The sequence below is a fragment of the Sander vitreus genome, chromosome 13 (genome assembly GCF_031162955.1).
Source record: "Sander vitreus isolate 19-12246 chromosome 13, sanVit1, whole genome shotgun sequence".
NCBI classification, from domain to species: domain Eukaryota; kingdom Metazoa; phylum Chordata; class Actinopteri; order Perciformes; family Percidae; genus Sander; species Sander vitreus.
In genome coordinates this window covers 23,087,658-23,108,785 of record NC_135867.1, presented here as the reverse complement: position 1 = coordinate 23,108,785, position 21,128 = coordinate 23,087,658, and the positions used below count along the sequence as shown (strand labels likewise).

Below are 21,128 nucleotides of genomic sequence, written 5' to 3'. Positions count from 1 at the left end.
TGACTGTCCTGTACACTGTCCTGTGACTCACAGACACTGTCCTGTGACTAAATGACTGTCCTGTACCTAAATATAACCTAAATTTAAAATTAAATTATATATTATATAAAAAAATATATTTAATATAAATATAGATACATATTAATATAATATACATTTAAATAAATATACATTTAAATAAATATAAATAAATACAAATTTAAATAAATAAATAAAAATATATATATATATATACATATTTAAATAAATATGATTTAAATAAATATAATTTAAATAAAAATAAATAAAAACAAATTTAAATAAATAAATAAAAAATATATATATTTAAATATTTAAATAAATATAATTTAAATAAATATAATTGAAATAAAAATAAATAAAAACAATAAAAATAAATATAAAAACAATACATTTAAATAAATACAAATTAATAAATATTTAAATAAATATAAATAAATATATATAAATTTAAATTTCTAAAATTTTAATAAAAATAAATATAAAAATATAAATAATTATAAATATGAAAATAAATATACATACATAAAAATAAATAAAAATAAATAAAATAAATAAAATAAATAAAATAAATAAAAATAAAAATAATAAAATAAACAAATATATATATAAATATAAAAAATATAAATTTAATTAAATTAAATAAAATGTAATTAAATATAAAAATAAATATAAATATAAATATAAAAATAAATATTATAATTTAGATATATTTATTGCCAATAAGTGCAATGAGCTCAGCTGTGTGTGCTGGTCTATGCTACGGTCAATAGGGCAAAGATGAAAAGAGGAAAGAAAGCTACTGCTAACAAAAGGCCTCAAGGAAGAAAGGAAGAAAAGATTCAAGGAAGACCTCATTTCCCAGTTGAATTTCAGAACAGAGATGCACAATGTGAGCAAACATACCATTTTCAGCTGAGAATGAAGTTTCTGGAATTGATTTGCGTGTTGGTGATTTGGCGAGGTCAGCTATTGTGCATGTTTTTGTAGTCTATTTTACATAACTCCGATGGTGCAGACTGGAAGGGGTAGCAAGTTCATACTGTCCATCACCTTGGGTTATACGTCATGGGTTATCTAAACACTTTTGTGTCCTACTTTGGGATTATGAATTTTAACTTGACACAAATAGTATAGCATGACATCCTGTTACCTTTGTCTTGAACAATCACTTAAGTGAGTCATGACGACAGGTAGTATTCTGTATCGCAGGTGTTATTGAATACTGTGACAGTTCACAAATATCATGCACACGTCAAGACACAGATTTAAGTCTTTTACTGCCTTTTGATTCTTAAATTCCTTAATTAAGAATGAATGAGAACAGTGAGTCTAATGTATAATAAAATGTGGGCTCAATAAATAATGTTGATCTGACATCTGACAACAAAACACTGCTGCTATATTGGATAACATTGAGGGCATTATGTTTAAGGTAAGGAAATACCAGCAGTGTTGTGCACTATTATTAGTTTGAACCAGGATGCACACTGATATATGATCAAAAATTAAGAGTCATATATCTTGGAAATAAAAGACTGTAAGACAGCACTATACCTGCCTCTGGCCATTTGGCTTGTGTGAATGAAAATAATTTATAAAGATTTTACTTGAAATCCCGTTTCCACAAATTACAGGCAGCAATACTTCATGTAGAGTTTCAACAAAGATTAATGGCCACAAAAGACACTTTTATTTATGGAGACGGTCAGGTTCAATTAGATGAAACTACAGTGAATGAGATAAAAAGAAGAAGGTAGAGTATCCAAAAATCATACAAGAACACATACGTTTCAAATAGGCAAATATTTTTCTATGCTTTTCACATCATTGGAATCATATTGTAGATGGGTTGAATATTTATGTAAACGCAATTGGGGGTTGTTAGTATTCACAGATGGTATGGGCATCGAACTGAGATGTGTCCATAAACACAGAAGCCATATAGTATGTGCCAGAACATATTGCATATGAACAAATATGCTTACACCATGTGCATGGCAAGAAGTGTGCAAACAAAAAAGTGTATTAGTATTTAAACTATATCCTGTAGGTAACTACTAACATATACACATCCCAGTCAAAGCAGATGTGCAGTGAAGTCAAGAGCAGCCCAAGACACAGAAACAAAATATATCCATTTACAGGGCGGTCTTTAGGAGTATCATTAATATGTGTGTGTTACGAGCAAACTGTGTTAAATGATTAAGGGGATGCAGCAGGCATTGTGATTTTTGCAGTGCATTCGCTCTCCCTCTTTCTGTCTCTTTCGAACAGTGTGCCACATGTGAGCAGACAGAGATGGAAATGAGAGAGGGAGCAACCCAAGGACACCCTGATAACACAGAGTGGCATGCTTAATCTCTCTCTTTCTGTCTGTCTCTGTCTCTTTCACCTACACAGTGTCCACAAACCCCAAAAGATGCTGTCAATGCACTTGCATTAGTTCCTACTACAAAAATATAGACCAGAAGAAGAATATTACACAAATATACTCTAGAAGAAGAATATTACATGAAAAATAGTCAGATTCTGGGCTTATAAAAATGCCACCCAGTGGTCAGACACAGTATGCTTTGCCTCTTTGATGGATTTTGGCAACATGATATTGAAAAGGTATGTACATACCTTTGAGGATTTATACATTTCAATATCATTGCTTTTGCCAAATAATGAAATCTCAGGAAGCATTTTATCAAGGACCCATGCAGGGATCATATTAACTGGTGCATTCCTGTTGATTATATCCTCACATGTAGAAAAAAATGATACATAACATTGGGATGATAGTAATAGTAGCAATCACATGTTACATTACGTAACAAGCCCTTGTAATAAAATATGACTGTGACCAGAATGTAAGCACAAAAGCATGAAGGATTCAATTCCTGATTAAAGGAGAGGTATGGCACCCAGTCCTCAGCCATTTGATCTTTGGTAACATAAGGTGGTGAGAAATCAAACAGAACAAAGGGATCATGATGATACATGTCTCCTTTTTACATGTTACATTTAGCTGACACTTTCATCCAAAGCAACTTCCAATTGCTATATATCTGGAGCAACTAGAGTTAAGTGTCTTGCTCAGGAACACATTGGTTGATGTATTACAGCAGGAACTGAACCTGGAGCTCACATACCCAAGGGATGTGTCATATCCACTGCACCGTCACCATCCCTTCACCACCACTTACAGACTTTCTCTACCTATGTAGAGGAACTCTATGAGCCATCTCTATGCTATCCCTTACCTGTCCACTAGTCATCACCGTCCCTGTTGAGTGTTCCTTCTCCCCTGCCTCCTCATTAGTCACTTTCACAACTGTTCCTCGTTTCCTAATTAGCTTTCCTTGGTGTATTTAAACCACCCCTCTCGACTGCATAGCTTTGCTTTCATAATTTTCAGACATTCCTAAGTCACGTTTACTGGCTTACTACTAAAGTTTTTTTTTTTTTTCATCTTATGTGCCTGCTGGTAGTCTCCGCGTGCTTTGATTTAGTACATTTATTCAGCCCAGCCTTCTATGTTATGTATCTGCTGCTTTCCTCCGAATTCCTGTTATTCAAAACTGTGACACACATGCACACACACCACATATATTATTCTTTTATTAAACGCTGTAAATACAGACACCTGCCATTGCACTAAATACATACAATTATAGGTAAGAGATGTAAACAATTGCTAAGAGAAGGTTTACTTGACAGGAATTGTGTTTTTCTTCCAGAAGATACCAGTGTCATAAAATGAAATTCTTCCAGAGGACATCATTACTGATGATTACTGTGGATTCTTCTCCACAGCACACACATGTACCCTCAAAACTCTTGCATACATTTATCATATCCAAAAAAATGCAGATTATGGATGGCTGTCTGCCCATTTGACCATCAGTTAGTGGTTTGGAGCATTAGGAACATTAGAACTGTGTATTAAAACAAAAAGCTAAAATAATGAACTCTTTTTATGATCAATCAAAAAAAAAAAAAGATCCAATTCAATGATCCAGGTAAATTTACAAACCTTAACTTTTCACTAGCATCCTATAGCCACTAGTGGTCAACCATCTCACACAAGTTCGTTGGACGTAATGATCATGTTGTCTTCAGGGAATATCGGCTCTACTGGTATTGTTGTAAAAACGCACACAAACGACTCAACAAATCTGTAAATGCAGCCACCAAAGGCAGACATTTCTTTATTAACTTGTTTCGCATAGCTAGACCTATTTTCCACACTTCATTTTATTAACTAGGAAGTTTAGGAGTAGAGGAAAGGCCAATTAGAGGGAATGGTAAGGATGTATAGAATGCAATTTGATAGATACATTACTGAAAACTTTGATTAGATAGCCGACACACAATCATTTTCTCGTTCTGTTGTTACAGAGAAATGCAAATCTATTCCCATGACTTTATTGTATTCCTAACGTAGTAGGGAAGTCGTACAGTGATTCCAGGGGGTCTTTAAATAATGAGACCAGGCACACGAAGGCGCACGTGAAGGCATCACTGGTTCAGGACGGGCCGCTGGGCACAGACTGTGACACGAGTGCCACAGATAAACAACAAACCTCTTCGTGCATGGCTGTATTGACCTTTAACAAACTAACGTAGTAAACAGTCTCAGTGTTGTCAGACAGCAAATTTAAATGCAGACGAAAGTAGCGTGGTTGAAAGAGGATGACTCCACTGATGAAAAGTTATATATAAGAGTTGAGTCCGCTGAGAGGTGAGTTTGATATAAGTTGTGGCTAGAAAACATAACGGTAACGTTAAGCTAACCCTAGCTAACAGGATGGAACGTTAGAAGCTAGTGTTCAGGACTTGTTCCAGCTCCAGTATATTACAGACTGTCATTCACGTCATTAGCGTTAACTACATTAGCATCAGCTTGAACATATAATAGCTTGCTAAATTATGCTAGTTAATTAGCCATTGACCGAAGTCCCCATCCTCTGTAATATGAACCGTGTCCCGGGCGCCGCTAAGTTGAGCTAGTGATGGGTAAAATTGGCTATAGTAATGATAGCTAACGATGCATTGCTGTTTGGGCTTTTTATTTGAAGTTCACCAGTTCACTTGTTGCATCCTCAGCTGACTGTTAGGTTCTGCTCCAAAGCATTAGCTCCATTAATCGCAGCTCATGCTGTTTTGTTTTTACGTTCTCATCGGTTTAAAGGTTGTTAGTTCTGTCATCCATCTGCATAAACATCTGTTCAATATGCAAGGTTTAGAACAGATTAACATGTCAGATATAAATAGTCAGTCAGAATTTGCTTGGTAAGGCATCTGTAATGAACAATTTGGTGTATCTACACAAACTTAAATTATATATTGGTTGGACTCAGTGTAGGAAATTAAAAAATATAAATGTACTACATTTATGGGGCACCACTTTTAAAAGTAGTTATTAGTTTTTAGGGGTATTCTGAGATTTATTGGGGCATTTTTGCCCTTTGCCCCCTGGTTGGACTTCACATAGCAGCTATTGCCACAGTTTTCTTTGGAACTCACTGCATAGAGAGAGTTTCCAGAGGCAAATTATCTCTCTAAATAACAAAAAATTGTCAAAAAAAAGAAGTTTTCATTGGTGTATTAATTGTGCATGCTTTCCTAATGCTCTTCTAAACCTCTTTTTTCCCCCCTAATCCTCCATCTAACAGAGAGGACCAATAGTGAAATCATCACCTGCTTTCACCTTGCTGGAAACATTTCATTTCCTGTTTCTACATTCATCTAAAACATTTGAAAATACCTTACCATTTCTCCAGTTCTCTGACACCCTCCACTGTCTCATCTTTCCAGTGACCTGTCGTGATAATTGTATGCTGAATGTGCGATAACCCCCCCCAATCACCCACCTGCACTTCCTCTTAGTTCTGATGCATGGCCCCTCTTTAGAAATGAATACGTCTCGCTGTTCCTTGCATGTTGTGCTGTGAAAGTGGCATAATGAGGGAAGACAGGGATAACCCTCTGGCACTGTCATCCAAGAAACCATGCCAGGGCCAGAAGGACTATGGACAGGAGCTAGAGAGGCTGCGTGCTGATTGGGAAGCAGAGAAGAAGCAAACACTGCAGGCCCTTGGACACCTCTCTGTGGAGCTGAGGCACCTGCGGGAAGAAGCGGAGAGGGAACAGCAGAGGGCTGTGAAGGAGCTGGCGGCCAGGCGAGGGTGCCAAAAGGATAGGCACTCTAACAGATACCAGCGTCTGCTGGCTAAGGAGGTGAATATTAAAAACGGTGGACGATACACTAAAGTTGAGTCCACAGATAAAGAAGCTTTTTGTCTGTGCAGTAGAGAAACATGCACAAAGCTGGAGCAGTTGCTGCTGACGCTGTATGAGAAGATAAATGGTGAGCAGGCAGTCTATAAATTGCATCACAGGCAGGAATTTGAGCTAGAAAAGGCCATCTTCCTCTGCCACCTGCTAGAGGCTCATGGAAGACTGTTGCAGGGGAGGCAGAGAGCTGGACACTCCAGCTTCATTTTTAACAGTGTGCCAAGAAAGCCAAGTCATGAAGATGGCAGTAACCCCTGTCAGAAAAAGCCTCTTCTAACCTACTCCAGGACCTTGCCACAGAGATCGCAGACTGCCTCCCACTCACCTAAGAAAACCAAACAAGACCGAAGAGAGCAGCCTTTAGGGAGGGCCGTCTGTGCAGCTGAGCTCTGCACCTCCGCTGCAGTCGGGGACACCTGTTGGAGTGGCTCTCTGAATATTTGTCACCCTTGCAACGCTCCCCATGCGGGCTGGGACAACGAGCCCTCCTACTGCGCTGAGTCCTTTGGGTCAGACAAGTCATCGCCCTCCAAATGCATGGACCGAAACATGGAGGTAAGCTTTTTCATATTTTTTAATTCTGCACATGGTTCCAAAATTAAGTGAGTATGTTAAGTATTGCTAGCATATTCTCTAATAACTTAAACTCAGAAACTGCATCAGTATGCACTTACTACATACGTACAGTATGTTGGTGGCAGACTTGGAATATAGAAGCGTAATGTCTTTACACTTTTCTTTGGTGGCCTTGCTTTATACTCATATGGACTGTGAAGCCCTGAAGGATTTGTGGCAAAATTATTTTGACTATATTTTTTGTAAACAGTCCTATGCATTTTTAATAAGCTCATATGCACAAAATATAGATATAGACCTAGGCTTACGATTATCTAAACATAAGAGGACCACCACTGTAATCATACAGGAAGGTAACATCACATAAGCTGAACTGCTAACTAACAATGGTCGTCAAATCAAAACCTATATATTAGTTTGATGTAGCACACACACACAGCACATGCTGCATCACAGAACATAGCATAATGGAAAGCACAGTCATTGCAAATCAATGACCACTTTTTATCCAATAGATCTTTATACCAATGGGCTGAAAGCCTGTAACAGGAGTTGGTATGACCACTGAGTCCCCATTATATACAACAACTGAGGGGTAAACCATTTAGGCTATCTTAGCCAACTCTCTGTCTTCTTTATTAGTAGTTTTTGCATATCAAGTAGCCTCAATCAAGTGAAGACAGTGTGTAACTGTCAAATAAATCTCTCCTATTTGAACTAAGCTTAGTGTGTGGTATTATCCTCAGGCACCACAGTTTTGTAAAGGCAGCAGTGGTGCATAGCCAGCAGCAGTAAGATGGAGAACTAATGTTGCAGGCTTTTTAGTTGCCATCATGATGCAGGATATGTTAAAAACATTGAATATGACTGCTGTGGTATGGTGTCAAATGTTAATGTTGCCAGTGCTACGGTTGTCAGAGAAGAAGAATTGTGCAAGATGTTAGCAGAGAGGAGGGTTTGTCACGTGTGGGTGGATCTGTTTATGCCTCTTGTTGGGGGGGGCAGAAGCGGGTCAGTCTGTTTCCATCTCTTAAATTTTGGATTGAAGTTGTCATAGAGAGGAAATTGAATAATTAATCAAAGCCTCGACTGTGTCTAAAGAGCAGTGCCCACTTGCCAAGCCTCGTATTTCCTGCATGGTCCTGCTATTAGGTCAAGCTCATTTCTGTGAAAAGCATGCTGTTTGACATGCAGTAGGTTTTGCTGACTAGACGCCTTTCTTTGTTTCATGCTCAGTGAGATATTTACTGTAAGTACACTTGCTGGTGGCAGTGGTCATGTGTGCAACAGTGATCTCCTACCATTTCTTTCCCTGTTGGTTGTTTTGCTGTCAGTACCTCTTTCTCCCAAGCAGAGTACATTTGTATTATCAAGGGCGCTCAACCAGAATATAAATAGTGTTCAGTTTGGTTTCAGTCTTTAGGCTACTCAAGCCATGGTCTTGTGAGCACACTGTAATTAATAAGGGAATAGACTGAAGCTGTGAAATGCAACGTAAGGGCAAAGTAAGAAGTTAAATTCTGTCTGATCGAGTCTCTTAATTTGTTTTACCTATCTGTCTATGAAAATTGCCCCCTTGTGTTACTGAGTGAACATACTGCGTATCAGTACAGTATGAAATGGGGATTATAGACCGTTAAGGGAAAATGGATATCACTTTCATTTTCAGAGCGAGCCATTGTAAATGATCTTAGTGTTGGCTGTGTACCAGAAAAATGTCAGTTGAAAACAATTAAGGCAAAACGTTTTCGCTGCACCGAGACATGGGTTTTCTAACAGTGACCGTTTTAAAGGAAGAGGAGGTAGACTGTCACCTTTTATCAAAGCAGCCACACTCTAAAGCTTCAGCAAGCTTTGTATCGGCAACAAAGCAGTCACAAAGTGTTAAAGTACATTTTGGCCTGCTGTAGAGGAGTTGAATAGGCTGGAAAAGAGCCGTTTGGAGTGATACCTGAGATGAATGTGTAACTACATTTTACCTATTGTGACGTGTATCTATGTATTTTATTTATTTATTTATTTGCAACATGCTCACAATGGCCTTAAAACAACCAGAGATACTGTATTAAGTTTAAACAGTATTGCAAAATATGTACCGGATGATAAATCTCCATTGCCTTATGGTACATATTGTCTCCGATTCCTAGTGCGTAAACTAAAACTATCCTAAAGGTACTTTTAGATAGCGATGCATTTGCATCCGCCTCCTCCATTTTTTCCAATGTGAACACTACCGCAGCTGTGCCACTGCAAGGAGAGTAGGCTGCTGCCACTCTTGTGAACATGGCTGGCTTTTTTCCGCCCGAGTTGATGATGGTTGAACTTTTTTCAATTTTTTGCCTGAGTTGATGATGGTTGAACTTTTTCATCTTGCCACTAGGGATGCTCTGATCCAATATACCAGATCAGTATCTGCACCAATACTGACCTTAAAGTGGATAGGGTACAGTCCATAGCGAGACGGTTCACATTAAAGACCGTTTCTTTGTCGATGTCATAACATTTTGTGTTTCCGCAACCATTTGCATACATTCAGTCACAGTGGGGGATGCAGTTCTTAGTGCCACAGTAATGACTGGCCTCATGTTACCCAACATGAAAAAATGTCTCAAGAAATATGGTATGTCCCTTAACATTCTATAGAACGTTTACCGCTGTACACTCAAGAGTATATTGACAGGTAACATTGTAGTGTGGTTTGGCAGGGCTACCTCACATGACCTTAATCTTCTGACAAAGGTGGTCAAAACTGCATCTAAAATCATTGGGGTTTCACTTGAACCGCTACAGCACATTTACTGGAAACGCAGCACCAAGAAGGCACTAGGTATTATGCAGGATTCTAGTCATCCTGCACACAATCTCTTCTCCCACCTTCCGTCAGGGAGACGTTTGCAGAGCATCCCAACACACACATCACGTTTTAGGTATAGTTTTTATCCCCAGGTGTTACGTCGCGTAGCTAGGGGTATCAGGACATAAACATAAAACCAGCTGTAATTGGTATTTGAAAGGATATTTATTTTGGAATCCAAACAAAAAGAGCTTACAAAAGGAAAAATAGGCCGGTGGGTGCTGTGGAAATCAACAACAGAATATAACAAAAAGAGATCCTCAAAAGGAAGACTATTTCTACACTTATAAGAAAACAAAAGGTTAAACAAAAGTCCTCTCTAACTAAGGTACTTTACAATACTCACAGCACCCCTGAACCTGTGTACATATTGCTAACCATTTCTGCAAGTTTAAGCTACAAACTGCTCTATTTAGCTACTTGATGATGAGATTGGAGTTGGTGGATAGCAGCAGCCTGTAAGCATATGGTACAGGTTGTTTATTAAATCGGAGGTAGCTGATACCTACTGTACATCAGTGTAGTTGCACCCCTCTGCCGTCCATTTATAATACAGAACACAGACGTTGCTCAGTGGCAGACACAGTGTAATCCAGTCGCTGTCTGAAAGCACCTTAAGGATTTCTTCTTATTATTATTTAACCACTTAACAAATGCCCCCGTTTTCTTTGTGCACAAGCTCAACAAATGACACCCAAAACAAAACGTGTTACTGTTCTTGGTCCCTTTTGATTGTAGTCATGATCTTGGTGTCCTCTAAAAGGTAACTCTTTGGAGTTTACTATCAAAGAGTAGGGCTGGGCAGTATATCGATATTATATCGATATCGTGATATGAGAATGGATATCATCTTAGATTTTGGATATCGTGATATGACAAGTAGTGTTGTCATTCCCTGTTTTAATGGCTGGATTACAGTAAAGTGATATAATTTTTTAACTTACCAGACTGTTATATCTTTTCTATTATTTGCCTTTACCCACTTAGTCATTATATACACATTAATGGTGATTATTTATCAAAAATCTCATTGTGTAAATATTCTTTTGTAAGCACCAATTGTCTACCCTACAATATTGCCGCAATATCGATATCAAGGTATTTGGTCAACAATATCGTGATATTAGATTTTTTTCCATATCGCCCAGCTCTATCAAAGAGTCAGAATTATTCTTGGTGATAGTTAACCAAATCTACACAGGTACAAACATGGCAATAATGTAAAATGTAATTTTTGTCTTATTTTTATTGTTGTGTAAAATAAGCCACATAATATTAGGATCTTAAAATGCTTTACCCAGATAGAATTTTGAGCATTTGTGCTTTCAAATAATGTATATGTTTGTCAAGACTGAGTGAGGATTTAACCAGACGGCATCCCAAATAACTTAACAAGCCCCCCTCACAGCCAGGATTCAGGCCGCTGCCCGTTAAGGCGATTCATTAAGCTGCTTTGCTCATTTGATAAATAATTAGGTGAAGTCCCTGGTGGTACCTCCTGTAGTAGAGAGGAGGGCAGCAAGGCTAAATGACATGAGTTGTGAGAGAGTTTATCTTTTGCATCATCAGATGCTACCGCTTTACACTTTTTTTTTAATGTCCGTGTCGAAGGCTAAATCACACATGGGTAGCATTCATTACCTTTTAGACATCGTATTTGTTTCTCTAGGGCACAACTGTAGTAACACATTAGAATTAGTCTGGATTGGACACACTTGTTTCTCTGCCTGACTCCTGCAGCCTCCCCGTGTTGCAGTGTGTACTGCCTATTGATTGTTCAAGAGGCAGCCAACATCATTCCAGCGTCATCTCCATGGAAACGAGCTCCAGTCGCGGAAATGATTGGGCCCCGTCTCAAAGCCTGCCTTTTTGTGATAGGAGGATGGAAGCAGTCCTCCCTACCCCCTCCTCTCAGCGACACTCGCCGTCTTACACAGACACATTTTTCCCTTCGTCCTCTTTCTTCACCTTTATTGCGCTGTAACCAAGATGGGATTAACCAGCCTGTCGGGTCTTATTGCATCTGGATGAAATTATTTTTTTACACGGCAACATCAATGAAGACAGACTCACAGCTGAAGAGTCAACATGCCACCCACATCACAGCCTTACTGAGAGAACGGGGACTGAAGTGGAGACCTGTTAGTTAGATCATTTTCTTGTTTTTTTTCTGCATCGCATGTCTCTTCTTGTTTGCTATTTCAGTTGGGCCTCCATGCGCTATTTCAGCGTTACGTATGTTAAGTGGACTGGTGTTTTTTTGCCTTTTCTGGACAAGTACTTCTGACAAACCCCTGTGAGATGACAGAGTGGTAAGGCATGAAGAAACAGGCTGTCAGTGCAGTGAGCAGGACTCTGAATCTGAATGCTACAATGTGATAAATACTAACCACAGAATGCTCAAGAATGCTACCAGGACAATGACATTCATTGAATTGCCTTCACAAGCCAAGGCCAAAAATATGTAAGATCCCTTCGGAGCTGATTGTCCTCATTTTGGAAAACGTCACAGCGCAGAGGAGGAGGAGGTACTTTACAACTCCTGATTTATCTGTTTTTATTTGTTTTGGATATGGCACACAGACTCTTGCTCTAACAGATTTTAAACTCCGACTTTAAAGGGATTTCCAAATTTGAGGCTTGGTAATAAGTTACCGACAACCATGGCAATAACAGTTCTTTGCTTGGTGTCAGACACTTCACCTTAGCTGTGGAAAAAAAACACTCCTGCTTATGAACTGCTGGAGAAAGAGAAGACAGTGACATCTTTATCATTTTGAAGTCAACCTGCCACAGCTAATCCGTGTAATTCTCCTCCAGCAAATGAAAAGCCTGCGATGGCTCGGTTATGCCTGGGCACCTCATTTAGTCATATTGATCCCGTCTGCGCTGTTTGACTTTGACAGAGAGTGATGTATGACTTGTGCACTCGGCCTGAGCAGCCAGAGCCTGCACCGGCACACACGGCGATGGAGAGCCGGGAGGTGGCTGAAGCTTTTGGGCAACAACAGCAGGAGTTGAGGGGTTCGGAAGAGCAGAGTAATAAGCAACGTGGGCTCTTGGACACGGCAGTCCCAACCACGGCTAATATCACTTCAACATCGTTGTTGGGGAAAAGGCACCACTCGCTTTATGCAAACCTCAATGGTTTTGAAGTGGAAGGCATACGCAAGGTGAGTTTGGAACATTTGTTGAGTCTTCCAGTACCATTCTTGATTGTTAACATGAAAGCGTTTGGGGCCTGGAGACATGTGCGAGGCGTCCCACTAATATTAAGAGAGTAGCAGACATAGTCTAGTGTGTTATAGAATCACCAGTCTTCTTTAAAAAACAAAACATTTGATGGTAGAGTTTTAACCCATTTCTCAAACTATGGTTGTGTTTTTTCACATTGCAGACTATAATATATTGTCTGGTTCTATGAAATATATAAACCAGAGGAATTTTAAAGATACAGGATTATGCAAAGTAAGTTTTACACTTTTACAACATGTAGTTGGATTATTATTTGTGTTTACATTTGATGTTACACTGAATTTGTGTGTGCGGCACATTTTTTCAACATTTAATCTGGGGCAGTGCTGTAGCTGCTGTCGTCGAAACAGAGGGTTGGCAGGTATTATACTGACCTATTGTGACAGTGTCCCTCATTTCACACCTCTGCATATCCTGTTAGCACAGAAGATCTACTTAATGGTAGCCAATTGAAAAACCATAGTAAACCAGTCACTAGTAAACCCATCCGATTTCCGTGTCTCTGATTGATGCCCATATAGCTTGTATATTGAGAAACATAACTGTAAGGAACAATCAGAATAATCCACTTACTGTACATTACTTCATCCCACTAACAAAATAGATATTTTAATGTACCTGTAACAAATAACAAAGTCCAGTATATATTTTTTTTTACATCGTGATGATTTAAAGACAGTGAGTAGATACAGTATAGTAAGGTTGCAGATAGTGCCTTGTTGGGTAAAACAGGCAGTACAATGTCTCCATCCTAGACTGGAGAGCAACACATGAAGGCAGCTGAATCAACTTGCCACTCAGTGGCGCACCCCCCCCCCCCAAACATACACTATAGATATACTTATGTGTGTTTTTCCACACTATCATTTCATCGTATTTTAGTATTATTTTGTGGTTAGTCTTGCTTGGAAAGCAATGCCAGCTAGTAGTTATCAGCATTTTTCTGCTCTATATTCCCTGTACTAGTACTACTACTCCGTTCTTTTTAGCTGTGTTTAATGGTTTGAATGTATCCTTGTTTGAGGCAGAGTTTCATCATTTAACCAAGGTAGTAATCTGTGTGCAACATTGCCTGCTGTCATCCCCACCCCCGCCACTTCATTACCCAATCGCCACAATCACAGCGTAGGAAAACCCCCTAATGAACTGTCAACACACAACATTGGAGAAGATCTGTGGCCACAGAAGCTGAGAGGGAGCATCAAATGATGCATTAGAAATGATTATTTGGCCATTTCAAACCAGTAGGGGTTGGCAGAGGCCTGTCACTCTTAGATTATTGTTCATAATTACGTAATTATTTGCAGTGGGGGTATTTTGATCGTCCTTTTGTTTTCTTATCCCCAGTTCCACCCATAATTGATGACTGTGTGTGGGATTTGTATGGCAGGATGCATTTTTATAAGAATATAATGAATCTCTGTAGTCCTTAGAGGGTAAAACACTGATGTAAGCGGCAGAGCAGGTTTTGTACAGCAGAAGGAAAGTGGGTGAAACTGCAGCTGGAATATAGCATCATGCTCAGCAAACCCCCCATATGAATTGGCTTTGAGGCTTGAAAAGTATATATAGAAAGATGGCTGGTTTTTCTGTGTAGGTTGATGATGATCAGATCTCAATGATGTGGTGGCTTAGCCCACAGAGAAGAAAAATAGTCTGTGCATTGTGGTCCACATAAAGCTGTTAAAGGACTGTTTTGGTTTTTTGGATTGACTGAAGATTTATTGGGAAAATACATTCATGAATGAATAAATGAATTGTTTATTTTCATGTCTGATCGCTTACACAGCCCATCCTTATAGGACTATTCTGACACATTTTATATAAACACTTTCCTAGTGCTGACCAAAAACAAAAGTTATCTTTCTTTTGCTGTGGTGTTTTCAATTGCCTGGAATTACTATTGCAGTGGCCACCGTTACATCTGTCATTTAGAACAATTATAGAAAACCTATATTAGTCTGTGAGCACAAGTTGCACAAAGCAGTTGTCAGTCTTTCCACTTCATGGAAGAAGTAAGCATGATTCCTCTGAAGGCTAATGAGCTTGTTGACTGTGTGGTCCTCTGTCATCCTAACTCTTTTAACACCTGTCTGGATACCATATGGCAGCCTCTCTAATGATTGATGGGTTTACACACTCTGAGTTACAAATGGGGCTACAAAGAGATGATGTACAACTAAAACAATGTTTCTCCTCAATAGCTCTACTGAAGACCGTTATTTATCCTGATTGACCATGTATTTAGCTGTGAACCCTCCCTGTGATTTGTGAAGCTAGGGCCTGGCTGACACACTCTTTAAAAGTGGGCTTTTTAAAGTGTACTAGTGGCTAGAAATCTTGGTACCTTTGCCACACACAGTTGTGCAGTAACACCAGCCGCTGCCCAATCTGGCACTGTAAACAGTCCTTATACCAGGTTAGGCTGTTTCACTTTGGAGAATGTTCCAGCTAGGGCTGGGCAAGATACTAATTAAATACTAATTTAAGACACTCGATATTGTATTAAATGTTGGATATCGTGATATCTGTCTTTTCCTGGTTTTAAAGGCTACATTTCAATGAAGTGATGTAATGTTCTAAACTTGCCAGACTGTTCTAGCTGTTCTTTTATTTGCCTTTAAATGTAAAGGGAGTGTATTTATATAGCACTTTTCAAGTCTTAACGACTACTCAAAGCGCTTTTACGTAGTACAGGAACCATACACACACATTCATACACCGATGGCCAACATCGTGACAATTCGGGGTTCAGTGTCTTGCCCAAGGACACTTCAACATGGGACTGCAAGGCCAGGGATCAGCGATTGAACCACCGACTTTACCACCTAAGCCACAGCCGCCCCCCTTACCCACTTAGTTATTATATCCACTTTACTGATGAATATTTTATCAACAATCTTATCGTGTAAATATTTTGTGAAAGCAACAATAGTCAACCCTACAATGTTGGCTCGATATCGAGGTATTTAGTCAAAAGTATTGTGATATTTGATTTTCTCCATATCACCCAGCTCTAGTTTCAGCTCTGACAAAGTGCTGACGCTACTCTTTGTTTATATCTGGGGTGCTTCTGTTCACCTTTACCTCAGTTAATCCAGTTAGCCGGGCCAGTTCCTGCCTTGTAAAATAACGTAAACGTAAGAGTACTTGTCACTCAGTCTAGTGTCAGCTGTGGTATCGCCAGCAAATATAGGCTTTGTTACCTTGTCAACATGTCACTTACCCTGCTGTGGGTATAATGACATACAGTAACTAGCGCTCAGCAGAAATCCTGGAGATCTATTCTACCCTACTCAACGCAGCTCTATAAAAAAAGTGCAGTGAGATTTCTCAGAGTAAAAGGCAGTAATGAAGTCACTTCAGTACTGTTCCATTGCTAAATGCAGCTACATGCATTGACTCCAGCCCTACAGGTCACCACCGACCTAGTTTGTACCTATGGGAGAACTGAAAGTGGAGTAGTGTGTCTGTATAAAAGACCTTATTTGACCATTTAATGTACTTTGCCTATAATCCTCTGAAATGAATCCCACATTTCAAAGAGGATGCATTCATGTCAGTCTTCCACTTATTGTTTTGCTTCTGATAAGATATGTGATGATGAGCCTAGCATCCACTGTGTTAGACAGACACGTACAGTATAAGGTTGATTAAAACAATTCACTTTTAAAAAATTGCAATAATTATTATTTTGAGAGATGAACTTAGGAGGAAGTTGTGTCACAAACATTTCTGTGAAATGTTTTCTTAATATTCTGTTAAAATGCAATATTTAAGGGTCATAAATGGTGGGTGGAAGGGCACTATGATTTGGATTTCCCCAGATGTGTATTACAATTAAAAGTGGGTCTGCAGTTGTTTAGCCTATGAAACATCAGAAAATAGTGAAAAATGTCTATCCCATTTTCCAAGTTCAAGGTGAAATCTTTAGATTTGATTGCATTTTGCAACCAACAGCCCCAAGCCAAATAAACCCAAATATATTCACCTTACAATGATATAAAACAGGGAAGAGCAGCAAACCTCCCAATGGAGAATTTGTCACCAGGATTCTATTGTCAAAACAGATTAATTTTCCTTCAATAAACTAATTGATTAATTGACTACAGTAAGGTCACAGTATTTTATTTAATATTTTTTTAACAATCCAGATAAGATTTCTTTCCTGTTGCTGTGTGTGTGTGTGTGTGTGTGTGTGTGTTAGTGGCCAGCCATGTAATGACTTGTGAATAATTGATAGCGCAGTGAGAGGGGGAATCTCTGGAGTATTGGTCTCTCACTATCCCAGCCCAAACATCTTTGTCTGTCTACAGAACAGGGGTCAGGCTTTGTGTTCACTGTCACATTCACTCGCAACTGTAGAGCCGGGACTGTGGGGTATTACTTCCACAACATACTTTGTGCTGTACGTGGGATATATACAGTAGAATACAGTATATCCTGTTGATCAGTAGGCATTTACCTAAAGTATTAAAGTGTCACTGGTGCACAGACTTGCTGTGACAGAGATTGAAACGTGAAGAAGTAGGGCTGGGCGATATGGCCAAAATCATATATATATATATATATATATATATATATATGTATATATATATATATATATATATATATATATATATATATATATATATATATATATATATATATATATATATATATATATGTGTATATATATATATATATATATATATATGTGTGTATGTGTGTATATATATATATATATATATATATGTGTGTATGTATATATATATATATATATATATATATGTGTGTATGTGTGTATATATATATATATATATATATATGTGTATGTATATATATATATATATACACATATATATATATGTGTGTGTGTATGTAATTTCATACCTCAGTAACGATAAATATCACGCTATAGCATATTTTCTGGTCATTAAATAATGAAATAATCTATATGTAATATCCACATGGTAAAACTTATTTTTGTGAAATAAATACTTGACAAATGAAAAGTACTGAGAATTTTGGTGCAAAATAAACAAAAGGTGAAAGGATCAGGACGTAAAGTGTGGTCCAAATGACGTAAATACTGGCCAGGCCAGCCTCTGGTTTTTCAACATTGCTGCAGAAACGATATAGAAAAATATATACGATTGTATCTCCCAGCCCTATGATGAAGGATTTAAAGCTTTTTTGACGCACCATTGAAAGTAAAAAATATATGCCACAGTCAAACACCATGATTTTTGCAGTATTGGAAATGCTCTTTACCACTGCAGCTGCCCTTTAAAAAGTAAAGTAAAATTACCATCTCAACCGGGATGCAGGCATTATCAGCGGGTTACCTCTGTATGAGTAGCCGTGTAATAATAATAATAATAATAATAATAATAATAATAATAATAATAATAATGATGATGATATTATAATAATAATGATAATAATTGAACCTCTTCAGGCTGATTCAAGACCCCTCCGCTTCCTGCATCACCCTATCGGGGTTTCTAATTCGCAAAAATGACTGGCTCGCTCTACTGTACATTATCCCTTACTTTTTCATCTGTTTTTGAGCCTGCAGTGTTTGCCTCTTTGGCTTTAGCTCAGACCTAATATCAGACAGAGGGTTTCTGTCTCTCTCTCTCCATGTTTACATTCACAAGCCTGCATCCAGACCGCTAAATAGAAGGGCTCTCTGCCGTCTGTGACATTTCAGCGTAATTTGGTCCTGCTCCTAAACTGCTAGCGAGACTAAACCCCTGATTACCTGTGTTCGCCCTCACAACGGGAAATGCTTTTTGCCTGGGGGAGGAAAGGGAGACCCATTCAGTTGACCCACTGAATGTCAGGGAAGGTCACTTAGACTTTTCATAACTGGAGTGCCTCTACCAGATGTACGCTTATTGAATGTGACTTGTAAAGGTTTGTAATAGTGTCTAGACATTTGAATGGTGCAGCATTGTTGTCAGAGACTTATTGGCTGTCTTAAGCCTCTGCTGTCCTGTCCGAGACAGCGTGTGTGTTTTTATTAATGGCTCTGAAAACATGATTTCATGAATATGTTAAATGTACAGTATATGCGTCATGAGTGAACACAGGTATGATAGTGTTCAGTCATTTAGAGTGCTATTACATCAAACTCACTATTTCGGTAAGATGTTGGCACAGCACTGGTGATACAGGAACGGGAATTCCCGGTGTTCACTAAGAATTTGTCTCTACAATGCAAACATCCGGGGGAATTTACCAGCTCTTTATCAGTGAGCTTGTGGTGACGAGATGCTGGCTGGGGAAAAACTGCAGCGATGACAGAGTAAGAGGAGGGTTTTTGGCAACATTAAAGAATGGGGACACTGACACGGTCCTTGTGGGGCCGGTTGGAAGCATTTTTTCAATTAATGTTATGCACTTCCATTTCTGGCTGAGTGCATTGTAGTTTGTGGAGGTCAGCCCAATCTGTGGAATGAAACTGGCTGAATGGTGTGCCCATATTTGTCATTTTTGATTGTTTCTATCAAAGCTTCAGTTCACAAAGGCAGTTTAACCTCAGTCACATGAATTTGTACCCACTACACAGATGCTGCCAAAGGTACTTAAATGCCAATTTTAGTTTCTCTTTAATACTGCTTTTCTAGCAAATGAACCAACATGAACTTCAAAATGTGTGTTTTTGGAGAAATACAATATTCAATACGTGAGTCTTGTAATTTAATATTACATTGTAGGGTATAAGCAAAGCAGTGTTGTGGATAGGAGGATGAATAATGCCAAATATTGTATATTTGTCCTATTAAGATGATCAATGTGGTTTTAAATGTTAAAGCAGATTCACTGAAACCATTTCTAAGTGTGTCTGTTGTGCTAGGCCACAAATTAAGCTGTTGCTAGTGTGATAGCGAGGGGTCGAGGGGCTCATATGCATATGCAATTTTCTTTGACAAGATTAAGGTCTATTCTTTTGAAGCTCTCATGGTTAAACCTGTGGAGGGTCGGGGGAGAAACAAATCACCCCCACTACATTCTGTCTCCTCTCTCCATTTTCTGCTGACACTGCACTAAATGGAATAATCCGGCGAACCCTCCTTCTGTTCATCTTTTCACTTTTTAAAAATAACCAGATGTTCTCTGCATGTCTGACACCTTGTTAAGCCCTCGGAGGCTCGGGGGATTGTGCCATTTTTATTTGTGGACTGTGAGATGATGAGGCAGCCGTGCTAGTATGGTTTTTAATTCCTGTGTCGGTAGGGCAGCGTTGTTATGGCTTTGTAAGAAAGAAGCTCCAAGTCATAATGGAGACAAGATCTGAAGGCTGATCGTAATTAATGTCACGTCTGCCATGTATTGCAGATGCTAAAACATACTTACCATGGCTTCTGTGTTGATTTCGTAACTTAGATTGAGTGTAAAATCACGACTGGCATAGCAGTTGAATTAGCCCATTGCTACATAAGAATACATGGTGACATGACTCTAATGATAAGAAACCCCATCCCTGGATGTAAACTAGATCATAGTTCATAGCACATAAAAGGTTATCTGCTGAAATGTATGCACATCTTATATTCTAAACATAGGGAAGGGAACAAGGCACCAACAAGCATTTCCAGACAGTGCATTTCATTTTTGCACAACCTCACCCAGACAACGTCTGTATGAGGTGGTAGAGGTAGATTGCTGGATGCCTGGGGGGAGTAAAGGGGTGTCTCATGTTGGTTCTTTGTTCTCTAACGCAGCAAGCGAGACCACCTAATCTGTCACCGTCAGGTACCCCGGGGGGATGAGTTGTGATAAATACAGGAGGGGATTTGAGAGGACACTTAAGAGGGCTTCTTCATGACTTATATATGAGTATAGGGAGAGCTGCTGTTAAAAAAAAAATAAATACCTTGGGCCACAAACAGCTTTGTGGTTCTTTTCATATGTAATATATATAGATATATAGATATACAGTATCTCTGCTTTGTTTGAGACCACTGCAGCCTCCCGGTTTCCTAACAATAAAGTTTTTGCAATGCCCCATCTCCCACCGGATCACCTACAAAATCCTGGTCCACACCTACAAAGCCCTCCACCATCTGGCCCCCTCATACCTCACTGACCTCCTCTCCCCCTACCAACCCTCACGGTCCCTCAGATCCACCTCAGCCGGTCTCCTCTC

The 21,128-nt window shown here is 38.8% G+C and overlaps 1 protein-coding gene across 4 annotated transcripts in view; it reads left to right on the top strand.

The window, feature by feature from the left end:
- The first annotated feature begins 5,870 nt into the window (after positions 1 to 5,870).
- The window catches only part of tspoap1 (TSPO associated protein 1), a 68,255-nt gene continuing 52,997 nt past the window's right edge, over positions 5,871 to 21,128 (top strand). For all 4 annotated transcript variants that reach the window (XM_078265599.1, XM_078265600.1, XM_078265598.1 and 1 more), the window contains exon 1: positions 5,871 to 6,861. In XM_078265599.1, coding sequence (XP_078121725.1) covers positions 5,950 to 6,861 — 912 coding nt within the window. In that variant the 5' untranslated portion in view covers positions 5,871 to 5,949. The remainder of the gene's footprint in view (positions 6,862 to 21,128) is intronic.